The following is an 18153-nucleotide window of genomic DNA, read 5'->3' on the forward strand; positions in this document are numbered from 1 at the left end:
ACATGTCATTCTGGCTTTACGGGAAGTCTCTGGACATTTGGAAAACTGCCTCTCATTTATGTTTTTTTACCACAGCTTGTGAAACACTGCCACCGTTCACTGGAGCAGACAAAAATCTTCTCTGGTGGAGACGCATATATGATCTGAAGGAGAAAAACCCCTTTTAACAGTATGAAAGGAGACAAGGATGTAGCTATGCGCAAATATCAAAAAGCTAACACAGTGGAACATCTTCTTTTCGAATAGCCCTATTTTTCATTAGGATATACACAGCTCCATGTAAATGGAATACTAGTGGAATATTAATTTTCATTAGCAATGTAAACCTCTTATTACGAATTTCGTCTTTTTCAGAATCTAGGCAGAAACCAGAATATTTTGTGCATGTAAATGTAGTCGGTTGTAAAAAACCATGGGGATTTTCCAGACTGGAGATTTTTACAGCTGTGTTTGAGTAAAGAGCTTCACCAGCTCCTGCAGTGATTGGTCATTACCTGCAATCAAATCACCTGTGGGATCCACAGAGGGAGTGAAGAGTAGAATGAAATGTAATCACAGAGTTTTCACAAAACCCAGCTGGCTGAACAATAATTGTCCATTTTAATCACAAGTGCGGGAGAAAATCACCAAGCTCCTGTATTTTAACAGAGGTTGGAGGTTCATTCCTACTGGTCTGAAAATAAAAGAAACATTTGGTTTTAAAATGCCATGTTGATCTCTATTCTCTTCTCAAAAGGTATACACTGTGTGATATGCCATCTCAAGACCATCATTAGTTACATTAATGATCTGCAGTTTTGTCCTTTCAATCAAAATCAAAAGACTAATACAGAGATAGATGAGGTTTAATGGAAAGGTGAAGCCAAAGTCACACGTTTAAATGGAAGTTGCCATATTGCTTTTCTGATGAGCCACGTCCACCTTCTTAATTCTCAACCTGTAGCTCCTCAAATCCGCACCCTGAGGCATCAGGCATTTAACAACATGAGACATCTTCACCTCAGAGCTGTCATTGTAAGTAGACGTCAGTTAAATATGACATGTGGAAACACCTTCAGCTATTCTCTTGTAATTACAGCTTTGTATTTTATGATCTGTCACATGAATGTTAATGTAAAGTTATGATTAACATTTAACCCAATTCACAGTGTGGAGTAATGCAATGTAGGGATGTCACACATTTTTTAAATTTAACATACACATATGTTTGGTTGTGCATCTGATCATTTTAGATAACTAATACAACTTCAGATCAAAGACAACTTTCATTTTTAATAGTTTCCATTATTCAGTATTTTACACAGTCCAACTGCTGAACACACTTTTACAAGGCCTCCACACATTTTCTCCAACTCTTTGGTCCTCGATCCTTGATATGCATTTAAGGAAATTTAGACATCCTTCATTATGACTCAAGCAATCAATTTACAGGATAACATTGAGGAGTCAAGGACCTGAGAAGGTGAAAAATAAAGAAGCGAGAGGTGATTATGGAGCAGAGGTGTGAAATCTTGACAGTGATTGGTCATTAACATTGTCAGTCACATTTTTAATGCCCTACATCTGTGAAAACACACGTGATTAGTCAGAACCATGCATCATAGGGTAGACTTTCTACGGCAGGGGTGTCAAACTCATTTTAGTTCAGCAGCCATGTTCACCCCAGTATTGTCTAAAGTGGGCCAGACCACTCAAATAATAACAGTGGAGGAAAATTACATAATGAAAACGTTTACATATACAAAGCTTCCTAAGAAATATGAATAACTGAAATGTCATAAGAAAAATAATTACAATATTTGTAATTTGCAATTACAATGTTATGCCTCAGCTTCTCATTTATACATGTGCACTACACACAATGTTACACAAACATTTGGTAACAAGCAGAATATTGTAAAAATTTTGGAGTTTGGAATTTGGAACTAAATAAGAACAATTTGTACAACATTACATCTCAGCTTATTATTAACACAACTTACAGATCACAGTGGATCTGGGTGCTTCTATGAAACTGAGTTCATTTTGGTACCAGCTTTTTAGGCCCAATAATAAAAGAGAAATGCAGACATATTTCCACCCAGGATGTACCCAATGATGACCTCAGATAAATGCAAAAAAAAATTATAGTCTTACTCTGAGCCATCCCATAATTAATGAATTTTTAATAAAACATTGGGGGCCAAAATATGGCCAAAACTGGGACATGAAAAACTATGTGTCAGTGCATTTTATCTTGAAAACATGGCTTGAAATGGTCTTATATACCACTAAAAATAAAGACACTGTGTTAAATTTGAAGATCCTAGTGGTTTTTCTAATCCAGACGTGGGTTTTTCATGAATCTCAGTCTCATTCCAGGTTTTGTATGTAACCCATCATGTCCGCTTGCGTTACATGCAGAACCTGCCTAGTTAAACACACAAATCACGAATGATTTTGCAACAGTGGTAATATTTGTAAAACACTCTGCCTTGCAAAATTAGTTTGATTCCCAAAATGTACCTGTGAGAGAATAAAGAGATATTTTTTAAAAAATAGTGGTGCGTAATTTTCATGCCCTTTTGACTGTTTTACATGTGGATTTTTGTATTAAATACAATGTAAAAGATTATAAAAAATGTGCTTTATTTGAAAAATAGTTTCTCTTTTATCTCAGTAAATATTTATTTTTAAAATAGACCCAGAGTGCTTCCAAACTTGCTTCATAACATTAGTCTACATCTGGTTTGAATATTTAGCCCCTCTGTCCTGTTTTTAGGGACCAGTTTCATAGAAGCACCCACGTACAAATGTACAAAACATTTAGTAACAGGCAGAATATTGTTAAAATTCCACTTCTCTTAAGACATTTCATGTTGCTCATATTTATTCAGATTATTTACTTTTTTTAAACACTAAAACAAAAAGAAAAATTTGGAGTTGTCATTATTTATAGGTAATTATGATAGTATTTTACTTGTCTGACCCATTTGAGATGCATGTGGAACCTGAACTAAAAACTTTTTGATGACATCAATTGTTAATGTCTTCAGTGTAATGTTTGCATTTTACAAATTCATCCCATGGATTGGATCCTTTGGCAGGCTGGTTTTGGCCCGCGGACATATGTTTGACACTGTGTTCTATAGCCTTTAACCACCAGAAAGAGGAGGTACAGGATTCTTGGTTCCTCTTAGGTCATTAATTACAACAGGCTGAAAGCTAATTAGAGGAATATTTCTAATAAAATGTACCACACAGAGGCATCAATTACACAATTACACAAGGATACATCATGCTAAAAAGGAGGAGGGGTGCAGTTAAAAACAGCAAAGTGTTCATTTTTGGTTATTCAGGATGGTTATTGCGGAGGGGATGAAAGATTTTTTAGAAGTGTTTTTACGGGCAATTTGATAAAAGACTCAAGTAATATTACTCTATTTTGATAAAGAACTATTATGCAATACTGCAGGATGCTGTGGGAGAAGAAGAGAAAGAATTAGACTGAATATTGTTACGTGTCAGCTTTCTATAGTTATAGACCAGACTCAACTTGTGAAGATGCCATAAGATCCTCTGCAAGTTAATCCCACAATGGCACATATGAACAGTATCTTCCCCATAGCAAAAACATGCATCGACAATGTGTATGATGGCATGGGGTAATTAGCAGCAGAACATGAGTAACATGGCAAGAGGATGAAGACCGCATGAATGTACATATAGTTGGATGATCTGGGAGTGAAGCTACACTGTAATTAGCTCTTTGTTGGTGTAAATCCTGACCAATCAGATGGATTTACATCAGTACAACAAATTATAGTTTACTGCAATCACGACAGAAAACCATCTGCACTCTGGATGAGGGACAGAGAAGGGCAAACACTCCTGTTCTCGGGATGTGAAGCTGCTCCTGAACAAAAGATAATAAGGTGATGATGAAGCCAGAATCAATAACAACCACTTAAGTTCTGCTCTGTATTTAAACTGGGTGCTTGTAAAATCACTGATGTAGTCTGTGTGTATGTTTCTTATTTGTTAGTCATGCTGGACTTTCATTAAAACCAAGGAAGAGCAGGGTTGTTATAGTCCAAATGATACGATGAAAAATTAAACCAATTCAGTCACTGATATTTCATACTGTTAATCAGACTGGTGTCAAATAGACATGAAAAAAAACTTGTGGCTGCCTAGAGTAGGTTGTGATAAAGTGACACAATAATATCAGACAACACACCTCAACAGTAAATGTCTGCAGTATATACACTACCACATATTTTAGACTTTTATCAATCAATCAATAAATAAATAAACAAATAAAAATAAAAATAATAATAATAAATTACAAATGTGAGTCCAACAGACCACCAAATTTCAAAAAATCTGAAAATGTAAGAAGGTTATCTAGCTTTTTATACATGAAAATACTAAAATTGTAACAATCCCATTCATTTCAACAGGAAAACTCCATGATAATCTTGCATAACAGATCCCCAAAAAGGCTTGTGGTGACTTTAAGCAGGTTTACTGCTACTATAAATGCCCAATATGGATGTACAGGTTAGCAAAAAATGTTAGGTTCAGCATTAATTTAAGGCAATAATAACATTATTCAGTCTAATTCTTTCTCTTCTTCTCTCACATCATCCTGCAGTATGGCATAATAGTTTTTTATTCAAATAGAGTAATATTACTTGATTCTTTAATCAAATTGCTCAGAAAAAAATATCTATAAAAAATCCTTCATCCCCTTTGCAATAGCCATCCTGAATAACCAAAAATGAACACTTTGCTGTTTTTAACTGCACCCCTCCTCCTTTTTAGAATGATTACACTTGAATGTTATTTTAATATGTTTTGTGTTAATGTTTGTTTTCAGTGTATTTCTTAATATGAGCCTGTCAAAGAAGAATTTCTGTCACTTGTGACAGACAAAGTTTAATCTATCTATCTATCTATCTATCTATCTATCTATCTATCTATCTATCTATCTATCTATCTATCTATCTATCTATCTATCTATCTATCTATCTATCTATCTATCTATCTATCTATCTATCTATCTATCTAACAGTGCAAAAACTGTGTTGTTATATGAAGTCTTCATCAAGCATCATCACACCATCCTAACATTTCTTCAAGACGTTGACAAATTAACTTTGAAGCGCAAATTTAATGCAAGGAATGAAAATGACATGAGATAATGGGGATGTACTGTAAGAATAATGGTCTGAGATTCAGAAACAAAGGCTCCAGCATGATCAGATGTTTTATATATGTGCTGGGTGATGGTAGTACCGTATTGAAATGCCTGACAATTATAGAGGGGTTTCTTGGAAGGGCCAACGATGGCCACATTCCTTCCACCTCCTGTATGGATGTGCTGCATAGAGTGCATTGGTGCATACTGATAATGTTACTGTGCATCGTGAAGATAAGAATTCCATCATCTCTTTGTGCACAGGGACGTGTGTGTGCAGCTATATTTCTGCTGCTCCAAGAGCTCACAAGGAAATGGAAAGATAAGACTACAGAGGCATCATACCTACAAGAGAACAGATGTGCACTGCATGCATTCAGCATGTGCATATATGTACATGTGTGTACTTACCTATGAAGCCAGATGAGGGGGGATTAGGTTGGATGTTCTCCTGAGTATTGCCCTGAATCACATCCCAGAGTCTCCACACGTAGCTGGGGTGAAGGATGTAGAAGGGCTGGCCAGGATGAAGCTTACGGTGCTCCACATATGGACCAAATAGATTGTAGTCGGGACTGGCATACCACTGCCAAAGAAAAAGGGGGAGGTTAGACACCACAGATCAGACAGCAGGGAAGTGCAATTATGTTATGAAAACACCATCTATTCCTTTCATGAATTCCCATGCTGTGTGTCATACAGCCTCAAATTACAAAAAATTATTTTACAGGGATAAAAAAAAAAAAAAACAGCAAAAGAATCAGGAATCATGGGATTAAGGCCTCATTTAAATGAAAATGTAAATGTAGTGAGAAAAAACATGTACTAAATGAAAAGGCTTATCAAGTTATTTATTACTCATGTCTCTCTTTGGTCAGTAAATGAAAATGTAATCTATTCCATTGGATAGTTTGCACAAACTGTATTAGAGATGCTAAACACAATGCCCTGCACTTTAACATCCAAATGAATATGTCTTGTAAATGACTGCAACAGAAAAATGACAGCTTCTGAACAACATCTTGAAACACAGACATAAAGATGCATTCTACCACATTTTATTGTGTCATGCTTTGCTTTGTGGTCATGTGCCTCGTATGGTATCAGATATATTCATTTTTTTAATTAATTCAATCATTTTCTGAACCGCTTTATCCTCAAGAGGGTCGTGAGGGGTGCTGGAGCCTATCCCAGCTACCTATGGGTGAGGCCGGGGTACACCCTGGAAGTGTTGCTAGTTCATCGCAGGGCTGATATACTGTACACAGAAGAACAACCAATCACTCTCACATTCACACCTATGGGGACTTTAGATTAACCAATTAACTTATTAGTGCATGTCTATGGATGGTGGGAGGAAGCTGGAGTACCCAGAGAAAACCCACGCAAACCCAGGGAGAACATGTAAACTCCATACAGAAGGGTATGTTTTTTATTCATTTAACATAATTCACATGTTCAATGTAAAATTAATAAATTATATGAATAGTATCCATAAGATTCGATAAGAAGATGAAGTTAAACATGAGAAGTGCAATACTCCAGAACACCAAATACATACATGATGAAAATGTACCAACATAGTTGTGATGGGCCACTATCTAAGGTATGTGCTCATTCTTTCTTTACAAACATACAGTATGGTACATTGTATTGTATATGTGTAAGGAGTGGGTGAAATATGACATTTCCTTTAAAGTCACTGTTACAGGCCATCTGTTATACAAGGACTCTTATACGTAAGACTGAGCTGCTGCCTCAAATTTTTGGGAAGCTCAGAATTGGGCTTAACCCTTTCATGCATACTGGTCACTACAGTGGACAGCTATTCTACAGCTGTTTTCTTGTATATTCATGGATTTTGTTGTTCTTTTCATTGTTTTTTTTTTTTTTTTTTAACACATATGTTTACCAAAGTTTTAATACACTACATATCTTTTCTGACATGAATTGGTAACACTATGTAGATCTCTCCTGAGCATAAACCCCCAGAATCACAAGCGTTACCCATAGTTTTCACACAATTTATCAGTAAATACATGTTTCTGTGTGTCAAAAATGAAACGCATGGTGTCCAGCTGAGTGGACATTTTTGCAACTTCATGAAAAATAGGTTCATAAGATTTTTTTTTTTCATTATTATTTTTTTTTAATGTATTTTTTAATTTTTTTTTTTAAATTATTTTTATTTTATTATTATTTTTTAAATTTATTTTTCAGAAGAAAGTTTTCAGTCACATTGTTTTTTTCAAGCCTAAAGAGGAATAAAAACACTCAGGAAAAAATTTTGATTAAGGTTCTCATAATTCGTGCATGAAAGGGTTAAATTCAGCAAAGTCACTTTTGTGAATTCAAGTCATTAAAAACCCAGACTGACAATGTACGTTTCTGTTTAACACCTCTGTTGCAGCTGTGAAAAACAGTGTATCACAGAAAAAAAGATATATATATATATATATATATATATATATATATATATATATATATATATATATATATATATATATATATATATATAAATAAATAAAAAACAATAGATTCAGCATTAATGTTTGCTCCTTTTGACTTCCAACCTTGTGTATAAAGAAATATACACAACAGATAAACAAAAATACGCACAACAGATCCTCCAAGCTTAAGACAATCAATACAATGAAAACAAGCACTAAAATATACAATAATATTAAAAATAATAAATTTCATTCATAAGGGCCTTTCAGGACACTCAAGGACACAAAAATGAAAACAACATATAAAATACAACAAAGTAAACAAATAGATAAAAGAGTAATTACAATACATAGAAATGAAAATGTAAAATGGAGAGTAAAACTTATGGTGGGTAAGCTATTCTGATGTTTCTGATATTTCTGATGTTATGCTCATTGTGTTGTGTATCCTGCAGATAGACACACACTATGTCAATAGAGAGTCATGTAGACAAACTATGTTTTCCTGTTGTTCAGCAGCATTTCCTGTGTGACACTGTCACTGACCTCCCTAACAAAGGTAGTCACATACATAAAAAAAATAGCAAAAAAACATCAAAATACAGGCAGAGTGCCGGCAAGTAAGTTCACCACAGCACAGCTCTAGTACAACAGAAGTAACACTTATTGTATTATTATTATAATATTGACTATTTTAATAATGTAATTTGACTTTTTTTACACTAAAACATAGAGAAAGGTTTGTAGCTGACATTATTAACAGGTTATTATGTTATTATTTTACTGGTTGGGACAACTTGAGATCATATTAGGCTGTATGTGGCCCCCTGTAGAAGCCAATAATGTAATAACGCCCAATAACATAATAAATTTGCCAGTTTTAAAATGTAATAGGCCAATAACGTAATAACTGGCCAATAACATAATAAAAGTCCTGAACCAATAACATAATAACTTTTGGTCAATAACGTTATAACTTTTTACATTATTGGGAGAGAGACACAGACAAAGAGAGAGACAGTATGCATTTTCACAGTTATATCCAATAATAAAAAGTTAAATAGAGTGATATTAGTATATTATTATGTTACTGGCTCAGTTATTACATTTGCAAAGAATTTTTTTTACCAGCCAATAATGTAATAACTTATTACGTTATTGGCCAAAAGTTATGTTATCTGTTTGGGACTTTTATTACGTTATTGGCCAGATATTGCATTATTGGCTTATTACATTTTAAAAAGGGCAAACTGATTGCGTTATCGGCCGTTATTATGTTATCAGCATTATTACGTCATCTGCTGTCATTGCATTATTGGCTTATACACCCCTGAACAAAAACTATGTGACAGTCCTGCTCTAGTTGGTCAAATCAAAAGAAGAAAAAGCAGAGCATGAGTGTAGAAGTGAAGTCAGTCTGTGTCCCCACATTAAATCTTAACATAAACTTAGAAAAGGCTTGTGGAGGTGCAGTTGTTTTTTGTGCTGCTTGATTATTAAAAAAACAGATGATGCTCTAAAAAGATGCCTTTATAAGAGACTCTGTGTGTGTGCAGGGTTTACAACCCAGTCGGTTGGTGACTCAACATCACCATAAGACTACCTCTGATAATAATTGATTTAATGATCCATGATGTCATTAGCTTCGTATGAGAAGACCCATTACGTGCACAATATAAGACATTCACATCAACAGAAGCATTGTGCATCCTGTGTGCAGAAGCGAGGAGTAAAAAGGCTAAATTAAAAGAGCTTTGTTTGGACTCATGGCGACAAACAAAACCAACGTGAATGTTAACAAATCTGTTAAGTATATGGTGCTGCAACACACTATAGAAGATAACTTCCATCTCAGTAACCATTTTGACCTCGTTACATAAAGCTCATCGTGTCCTTTATCACAATGGCATTGCCCTCATTCCTTTACCTTTTACATGACAGCTGGCTTTGTTCAGCTTAAGGTTGCATGTTGCATGGCGGACCGAAAAGCGGCAAAGCTGCATGAACAGTAACACAATGATGATTTAACTTTTTCTTTCTTATAATTTTTATTTATTTCAATGCTAACAAAAGCTCCTCGCATTTTCAAACAGCACTGTATTGTTTAAAACAACTGAAAAATAACAACTGAGGTGATGGCTTTGCACAACAATAACGTTTGCCTTTGCAAGGTTACAAATTAGTCCCCGTTCATTTAGAGAGAAATGATTAGGCATTATTAAGCACATTATATAAATCAAACAATTCCCAAATAGCGTGAGCTGACCAAAGTTTACGTCAGTGCTATTATGAAAATACCAGGTTGAAGGGTAATTATAATTGCAAATGATTTTATTTTTTTTATAAATTCATTATCATCCCAGAGCTCGTAGAAGTCTGGTATCTTTCTGACTGAGGCTGAACTCCATTCCTTGAATAACAATTACACAGAAACAATAAGAAGAATGTGAGGAGACTGAGAAATATTGAACACAGTGTAGACATAAATCAGAGGGAGTATAATTCAGGGCACATGAAATGCCAGGCTAGTGCAGCATAGATAAAAAGACTCTAAGACGCATAATGAAGTCTAAAATTGCGGTCATGTCTATATAATAAAGACCTAAAGTGCTATGATGAGTGTGACAAATACATAAATACATCAGAAAAATTAATAACAGAACAAGACCCCCTGGAAAAAAAGGAACAGTTAATAAGTAGCACTGACACTTACAGAGTGTTAAGTCAAACTTGTGGGATGTGGGATATACCACTGGGCAATAAAGTCAAGTTATTATAACAGACATTATGACTCCACATGACCTGTCAGCCATGTTGGTAAGATTAATAATTGAATTCCTTCATGCAGGACATGTCATGCTGCTGTAATGTACTGATGAATTGAACTCTGAAAGCATAAGATCATGTTGACTTCATTTTCAGCACAGGAGAGCAGAACTGCAAACGACACAGGCTTCACCTATAAATCTAAATTTTATTCCCCATCTCTGGCTGAACCTTCGTTTCCCTTCTCCCTAGTGTCGCTGTCAAATAAAGCCACAAAAATGCCCCAAAAAACAAAAAAAAAAAAAAACAAAAAAACAAGTGGTTCCAGGCACAACAAACCCCACCCCTCGCACGAAATGTAGCTTATTTTGGCATCGATCCAGCTGATGTCATCATGTCCATGCCTGTGGTGATGTCAACATATCAATTGCCTCTTTATATGTGCCAGTTTGAAGTAAAATGAAAAGAAATGTATACTTTTATAGACATTTGGCATTTCACCCATTATAAGTAAATGACAGAAGAAAAAAAGATTTTAAAAACTGATAAAAAATTAGAGCTTTGAATAACTTTTCCCAAAATGTAACCACATGTATTGTGGGTCACTGGCAATCTATAAACCAAATTGGGTATGAATTCAACCAATAGTCTTGCTGCTACAGACATGTGACATTTTGCCCATTATAGGTAAATGGGGAAATAAAAGATTTTTAAAAAATTCATTAAAAATGTAAACTTTGAGCTATGTATCCCAAAATGTAACAACAACTATTCTGGGTCACTGGCAATCTATAAACCCAATTTGGAATGAATTCAACCAGTAGTTTTGCTGCTAGCAAGTTAACAAACAAACAAACAAACCAACCAACCCAAAAACAATACCCCTTGCCTCCCTTTCGGGGGGGTGGGGTAATTAAAAGCAAATGACTCAGAGCACCAGTTGAGTTTAGTGGTTCATCTGTCACATTACACTGCAGATGATTAAAGTCATGTTGCCTGTTGTGGTTGTTGGTCCAAAACACCTCTTGTTACCTTTTTTCATTCCACTTCTATAGAACCCATGAAAACATCCATGATAAATGAAGAATAAATGGCTAATTAATTTAGGCTAAAACACCAATCTTTTTTTTCACTACACCTCTTCAGACAAATAGATTTAATATTCACAAATCAGCCGAACAGGATTCTCAAAACCTATAATCTCCTAAGGGGGATGTCATCATAATATTATATTACTTTGTTTTCACATAAACTCTCAAAAGCTAGGTTTCGTAACCCACAGAAATCTGGGAGTTGTCATGAGATCATTCCAGAAAATCAAACTCAAAATCTTGATGCAGCTCTTAAAAGAGACTGACTGGAGTGAAGTTCTCATGAACGGTGATAAAGAAAAGGGTTGTAAATCCTTTGGCCTAAAACTAAATAAAATAGTAGCCCAATTTACAAAGAGGGAAAAACAATAGAAATGCACTACCAAGGATAGACAATGATTGTAGAAAACTGATGAAAGACAGAGATATATTGTGTAAGAAAGCTCTAAAATCTGATCTGACACAGACAGGCAGAATTTCACCCCAGCTAGAAATAAAGTAACAAGTTTAATTCGTAAGGCCAAAGCAAATTTTTTCATCAACATTATAAATGATGCAAGAGGAAACAGCAAAGTGATTTGGAAAAATATCAATAAATTAAATGGTAAACAACCTAAAAATGTTACTAATAATTTTGAAATCCAAATAAATGATGCCCTTGTGCAAAATCCTCTCACCATAGCAACTGAAATGCATAAATATTTTGTTGATTCTGTCAGCGAGATAACTCAACAATTTACTCGACCTGACTGCGCACATTATCCTGTAAATCCTTGTCGTGCTGTTGAGAGGATAGAGGAAATATCAGGAGTAGAAGTGGCCAGCATTATCAACTCCCTCATCCACTCAAGAGCTGAGGATGTTTATGGTTTCAACACTCACTTTTAAAACTGCACAAAGTTGCATTCATTTTACCTGTAACTCATTTAATAAATCCATCCTTCAAGCAAAATGTTTTGCCTTCAGCGTTGAAGCTGGCTGTAGTCACACCAATTTATAAGTCCAGTGATAAAACTGAAATGGGTAATTACCGGCCTTTCAGTATTCTCCACACTATCTCTAAGATTGCAGAAAAATGGGCGGCAAAGCAACTAAATGCACACTTAAACACTGGACACACACCTCTACATCCAATGCAGTTCAGATTTCGCAATAATCACTCCACAGAGTCTGAAAACTGTATTTTTATTGAAAAAGTCAAAAGTCTTCTTGATAAACATGCCTGTGTAGGAGCTGTCTTTCTGCACCTCAAGAAGGCTTTTGACACTGACAATCACCAAATTATTTCATCCAAACTGACCCGTTTTTAATCTCTCACCAGAAGAACTGTTTTGGTTTCAATCTTTCTTGTGTGACAGAAAAAAGTGTGTCCCTTTCTGGCTTTCATTCATCTTACCTCAGTTGTTTGCCAGGGGTCCCCCACGGCAGTATTTTGGGGCCTATTTTATTTAGGTTTTTTTTTTTTAATGTCCTTCCTGAAGTGTGTCTAAATGTTAATATTCAAACGGATGCAGACAATGTTATTTTCATATATGCCAAAAATCCACAGGAAGCCTCCCAGTCTTTGACAGCAACCAGGACCCATGTGCAGAACTGGGTCAAGGAATCCTGTTTACAACTTAATACAAAGACAACAGTCTGCATGGTGTTCACCAAAAAGCCAGCTGAACTGAAACAGTCACACATCTTTCTTGAAGGGGTGGAAGTAGATTTGGTCAAAGAGTTCAAGCACCTCAGGCTAACCTTGGACCCAACATTAACATTTAAGAAATGCATAGAGTGACTTAGAAAGACAGTAAATTTTAATGAGCAAAATTATAAATAAGTCAGACCTTTTTTGACCCTATATGCTGCTTGCAGCTGGCGCAATACTCAAACCCACAGAATCACTTTTTTAAAAAAACATAAATTTTTTAGACAAAAAAACATTTAGTTTCCACCACTGCATTGTTTTAGATAAATATTAATTTCTTAATTTTAATAATTTTGTGAATTTCAAAAATGCTTGCCTGATATTTAAAGTTTTGCATGGACTTGCTCTATGGAGGACCAAACCTCCCATACTGAAAAATATATACAGTAATATAAAAATGGCTTGATAAATTAATCGTATGCCAGTACATGATACAAAAAAATGTAAAAGGCATTTATTTACCTTAACATTTCATTTTCTGTACCATTATTTATTTATTTTGTCCTTATCTATATTTTTCCTTCTTTAATTTTTATCCCTGCATTTATTTTTGTGTTGTTTTCTATTTACATTTTCTGTCTTGTCTCATTTTTTCTATTCATCGTCATATTTACCTCCCCAGTATTCCCCCTCTTGCATATTCTTCCTCTATGTATTTCTCCAAGCCTATTTATTTCTGCGTCTCTATTTTACATTTTTTTGTGTCGTTTTTATATTTCTGTATGCATTTATGCCTCATTAAGCAAATGAGGGGGGTGGTCTTTAAAGGCCTATTGGTCCATTTGTAGTAGGCTGCCATGCTATCAGTGCAGAATAGATTAGGCATTCCTGGTGCTTGTGATCTCAGTAGAGAGGGAGATAAAGCTATGTTATTTGAAAACCAGCAAGAAATATACATTTTCTGTAGTTTCATCACTCTTATAAAGATGGCAAGAATCACTGTTATTAGGTCACGTAACTGTGACAGGGTGATGGCATGTTAATTGCAGTGGTGGTCCATCAGGGCCAGCAAAGCCCTGGTAAGGAATCAGAACCACTGACCTATATTTACACCCTACATTTTTATATATTCCATGAAGATGTATTCAATTATTCCCAATAGTCTACTCTCTTTATTCTGTAGCTTTTCTCTTGGTTGCACTGCTTCTAGTAGCGTAGATGCGTCTTAAAGTGTTTGTCCAATCATATTTCAGCCATCATGTGTTGCTGGGTAAATCTGCTTAGAGGCCTTCAGAATCAACAGGACAGCCTCTGGAGCTTCATATAAATGGAATCATCCTGTTATTTTAAACAATCAGATTTCATGTTGGTCACAGGGGGGTGGCCTTGCCCCCGTCAGCATTTTCACAGCATTTGATTGGACGGTAAAAGAGTGATTAGTCAGAACAAACTCAGCATGCAAACTACAATCTGTAGTGACTTGTGTAGAGTAAAATGTATTGAATTACATGTAATAGCTGTTTTCGGTTGCAGTCATACTATAAAATAAGCAGTAGTTTCAGTGAGTATAATGTATTTTATTAACATTTTTACGATTTTGTCATTTTGTTTGTGTAAGCTGATGATTGTGCTGGAGATAATGTACGTGGTGCAGCTGTGGCTGTAATGAAAGGAGTCCTGTTGAGTTGTTTTTATTTGGTTTCTTGAATTAGTAATGACATTAATTCTCAGTACGTGATAGACATGTCTATGATGCAACTTGCTGGTATATTGCATTTGTATAGTATTGATGGTATGGTATTGACATTAAAAGGTGAATTAAGTCAGGGCACCACTGAAGGCTGAAGTGTGAAATACACAACCTGCAACTGGTTAATTGGCATCAGTCTAATTAGAGGTTAAGAGTGTGAAGAAAAAAAACAAAAAAAACAATTAATAAATGAGAAAAGCTCAGTTCACTATGGGGACAAATGTTTTTCTATTTAACATACAATACCCTTTTTCTGTTGTATTTTCTATTCTTTTTCTTTGAATATAATTGTTTCTTTTTTGTTTGTGGTTTTTTTTGGTTATTTTTGCCTTATGTACTTTTTCAGTCATGTCTTAAGAATTTTTTTTCTCTCACATATATCATATGACCAAAGTCACATGACATCCTGAGTTTTAAATCGGGCACTTTTTGATTTTATGCTTTGGTGAAATGCTAAAGATTTTATTTTTACTATCAGAGTGCCTCAACATAGTCTCTTTATCTGGATGCTTTAAGTTGTCATTTGTGAAGGTCTTTTTTTCCTTTTCTGATTTCATTCCTTGTCCTTGATGAGTGTCAGATGTACCTGCATATGTTGACACTACTGCTTTATGTACTTTTTCTGCCTTCACCTCAGAGCAGCACTCACTGTTAACATTTTTTTCAATGTTAACATTTTTTACTCTCTCCTTTTCAGTTTTTGTGTGGTGCTCTTGACTAGTTCATAAATATAAAACAAATGTAGTATTTTATTTCCCTCTGTGGTTTAGAATTCTTTGTGTCAGGGTTTGTAATGCAGATCTCTCTTCCTTCTGATCTGTGTATTGTTTTGAGGGGTTTATCACCCTGGAGAGGATGGATTACTAAACACCCCTGTGATCCATGTGCAGGATTTTATGAAAAACAAGTTGCGGTCTTTTCAAGGTTATATGGAAGTCAGATGTGGAGGAGCTGCGATCAATGAGAGCAGAAAATGAATATGAAGGAGAAGGGGAAGGCGAAAGGTCAACTGCAGGAGCGATAAGCACAGTTGGAATGTTTGTACAGTTCAGTTGTGTTGTGCTGTTTGTACAGGATATTGTACATCTGTGAGTATAGGTTTCTGGCCAAACATTACAACCATGGAGTCACACAGTTTCTATTATAACCATTGTTTGTTTGTTTTTTTTAAAGTAAATATAGAAGGCTTAGGACTGTGGTTCCCAACCTTTTTTGGCTCGTAACCCCATTTTAACATCACAAATTTCTGGTGAACCAAGACATTAAAAATGGAGATATTTTTCTCTTGGAGATGTTTTAGCGTGGTCAGGTGCGTAAAGAAATCTTTCCATTCTCTGTTTGGTCCTGTTTTCTGACTGCGACTGTGTCCGGGCAGGTTGAAGCGTAGTAATACATGCAGTCACATGATCAGGTCAATCACAATATGCCCGCTCACATATTACATCCTTCGTTTTATTTAACCTTGATTTTTATTAGGAAAAATGTGTGGTGTTTTAATTATAATGAAATGTATATTGAATCATTAAAAAATATCTTTATTAGTAATTTTTTTTTTTTTTTAATCAATTATTAGAAATTTCAGGCGAATCCATTTGAATTCCAGGCGACTCCACGTGGGGTCGCGACCCCAAGGTTGAAAAACACTGGCTTAAGAGGAAACACATGACACATACCTTGTGTAAATTGATGGTGTACGGGGCAGGGTCCCAGGCCACCAGGGTCACATTTTTGTAGATGGAGCTTGTGTTAAAACGGTGTTTAGGGTTGGCCAGAATCTGCAGAGGAAATGACACAGTTCAAAGTTAAAGTATAGCTACCAAAAAATGATAAGTAAATAAACCCATTTTACTAATTTAACCCCTAAAGACAAATGTAAATTCCAAACCTTTTCTACATCATTTATTACCAATTATTATGATACCATCCTCAATATTTTACATTTTTACGTGAAAATGTATACATATTTAATTTACTAATAATGTAAATACGCATACATTCAAAAGCTTAAATCAAAGCAGAGAAAACTGAAGTAAAGGTGACTTTTTCAGCTAAATATATTATTTTCTGAAAATAAAACAGTGTCTCCAACCACTGTCATTTGTCAAACTACATGGGTTTTTACTACTGAATCAATGTTGCAGAAGATGACAGTGTTTGCAGATTCATTATGGATCCTCTAAACATCCAAATGGATCATATCTGATGATGATGAAAAGCGCAGAAACTTAATTTTACCTGAATCATCAATGTATTGATAGGATTAGTGGTTCAGAAGATATTAAACCTTTAAGATCAGTAGATACTTTTGGTCACTAGCACCTGTTTATGTCTTTGAGCAACAGTATTTGGTCTATATTTTCATATTAAGACTTGATTTATAGAATCTTATAAAAGAAGAAAATGCATATTATTTACAAAACCGCACTTTAGTTAAAGCTACAATATTATGTAAGGTAATTAAAATATTTGAACAAACCATACACTCGAATGAATGAGGATGAAGAATGTTTTATGTTTAACACCAGTACTGATGCTCTGAAAGATAACATGTTTATTTTGTTTGATTTGATTTAAAAGCATTTAGATTTTGCTGCTGCTCAAGTCCTAAAGCTTTTCTTTCACATCTGCTTTGGTTTCCACTGTCTAAGTAATTTGTGTTTCTTTCTATAGCTCCCACGGTTTTCCGCTGCTGGTTGTTCAGTCATTTGGTGCTGGGCAGGTAGCGCACAGCGAGGAGCTGCAGAATGCTTAATAACCATCTGTGCGTTTGTCAATATGCATGAACCCTTTCACATCTCACAGTCATTTCAAAACAATTTAAAGCAGCTTTGATTGAACAAATTCCGTAAATTAAAACTGAGATAAATGGAGTTGTTAGTGTGAAAGCTGCAGCCACACAAGGAAAAACAACCAAAACACACACTCTATTACTTACAGCAACATGGTCAATCAACCACTCTTAAGCGTTTAACAATTAACCCTTTTAAGACTGCCATTATAACAGACTGCCGTCATGTTTTCTTTGCAATAAAAGTGTCAAAATGTATTTTATGTCAATTGTTTTGCACCTTTGCTTTCAGGAAGAACTTAACATTCAATATCCGGCCTTTAATTATCATTATAAATTAATAATAAATGCTCAAAACAGTGTGTTTTAGTAAAGAAGAAAAAACAGACTTGAGCTTATTATCAGAAACAACTGCAAATGTCCAAAATGAAAGTTTTTGAGATTGCAAAAATAAACTTTCAACTATTTTACATCTGCTCAAACATGCTTTTTG

At 35.0% G+C, this 18153-nt stretch overlaps 1 protein-coding gene across 1 annotated transcript in view; it reads right to left on the reverse strand.

Moving 5' to 3' along the window:
- st6gal2a (ST6 beta-galactosamide alpha-2,6-sialyltranferase 2a) overlaps positions 1 to 18153 on the reverse strand; it is an 88240-nt gene that overhangs the window by 8054 nt on the left and 62033 nt on the right. The window contains exons 5-6 of the mRNA XM_030124914.1: positions 16546 to 16647; positions 5594 to 5768 (exon numbers count right to left, since the gene is read on the reverse strand). Of these exons, the coding sequence (XP_029980774.1) occupies positions 5594 to 5768; positions 16546 to 16647 (277 nt within the window). The remainder of the gene's footprint in view (positions 1 to 5593; positions 5769 to 16545; positions 16648 to 18153) is intronic.

This window comes from Sphaeramia orbicularis, chromosome 21 (genome assembly GCF_902148855.1).
Source record: "Sphaeramia orbicularis chromosome 21, fSphaOr1.1, whole genome shotgun sequence".
Classification (NCBI taxonomy): domain Eukaryota; kingdom Metazoa; phylum Chordata; class Actinopteri; order Kurtiformes; family Apogonidae; genus Sphaeramia; species Sphaeramia orbicularis.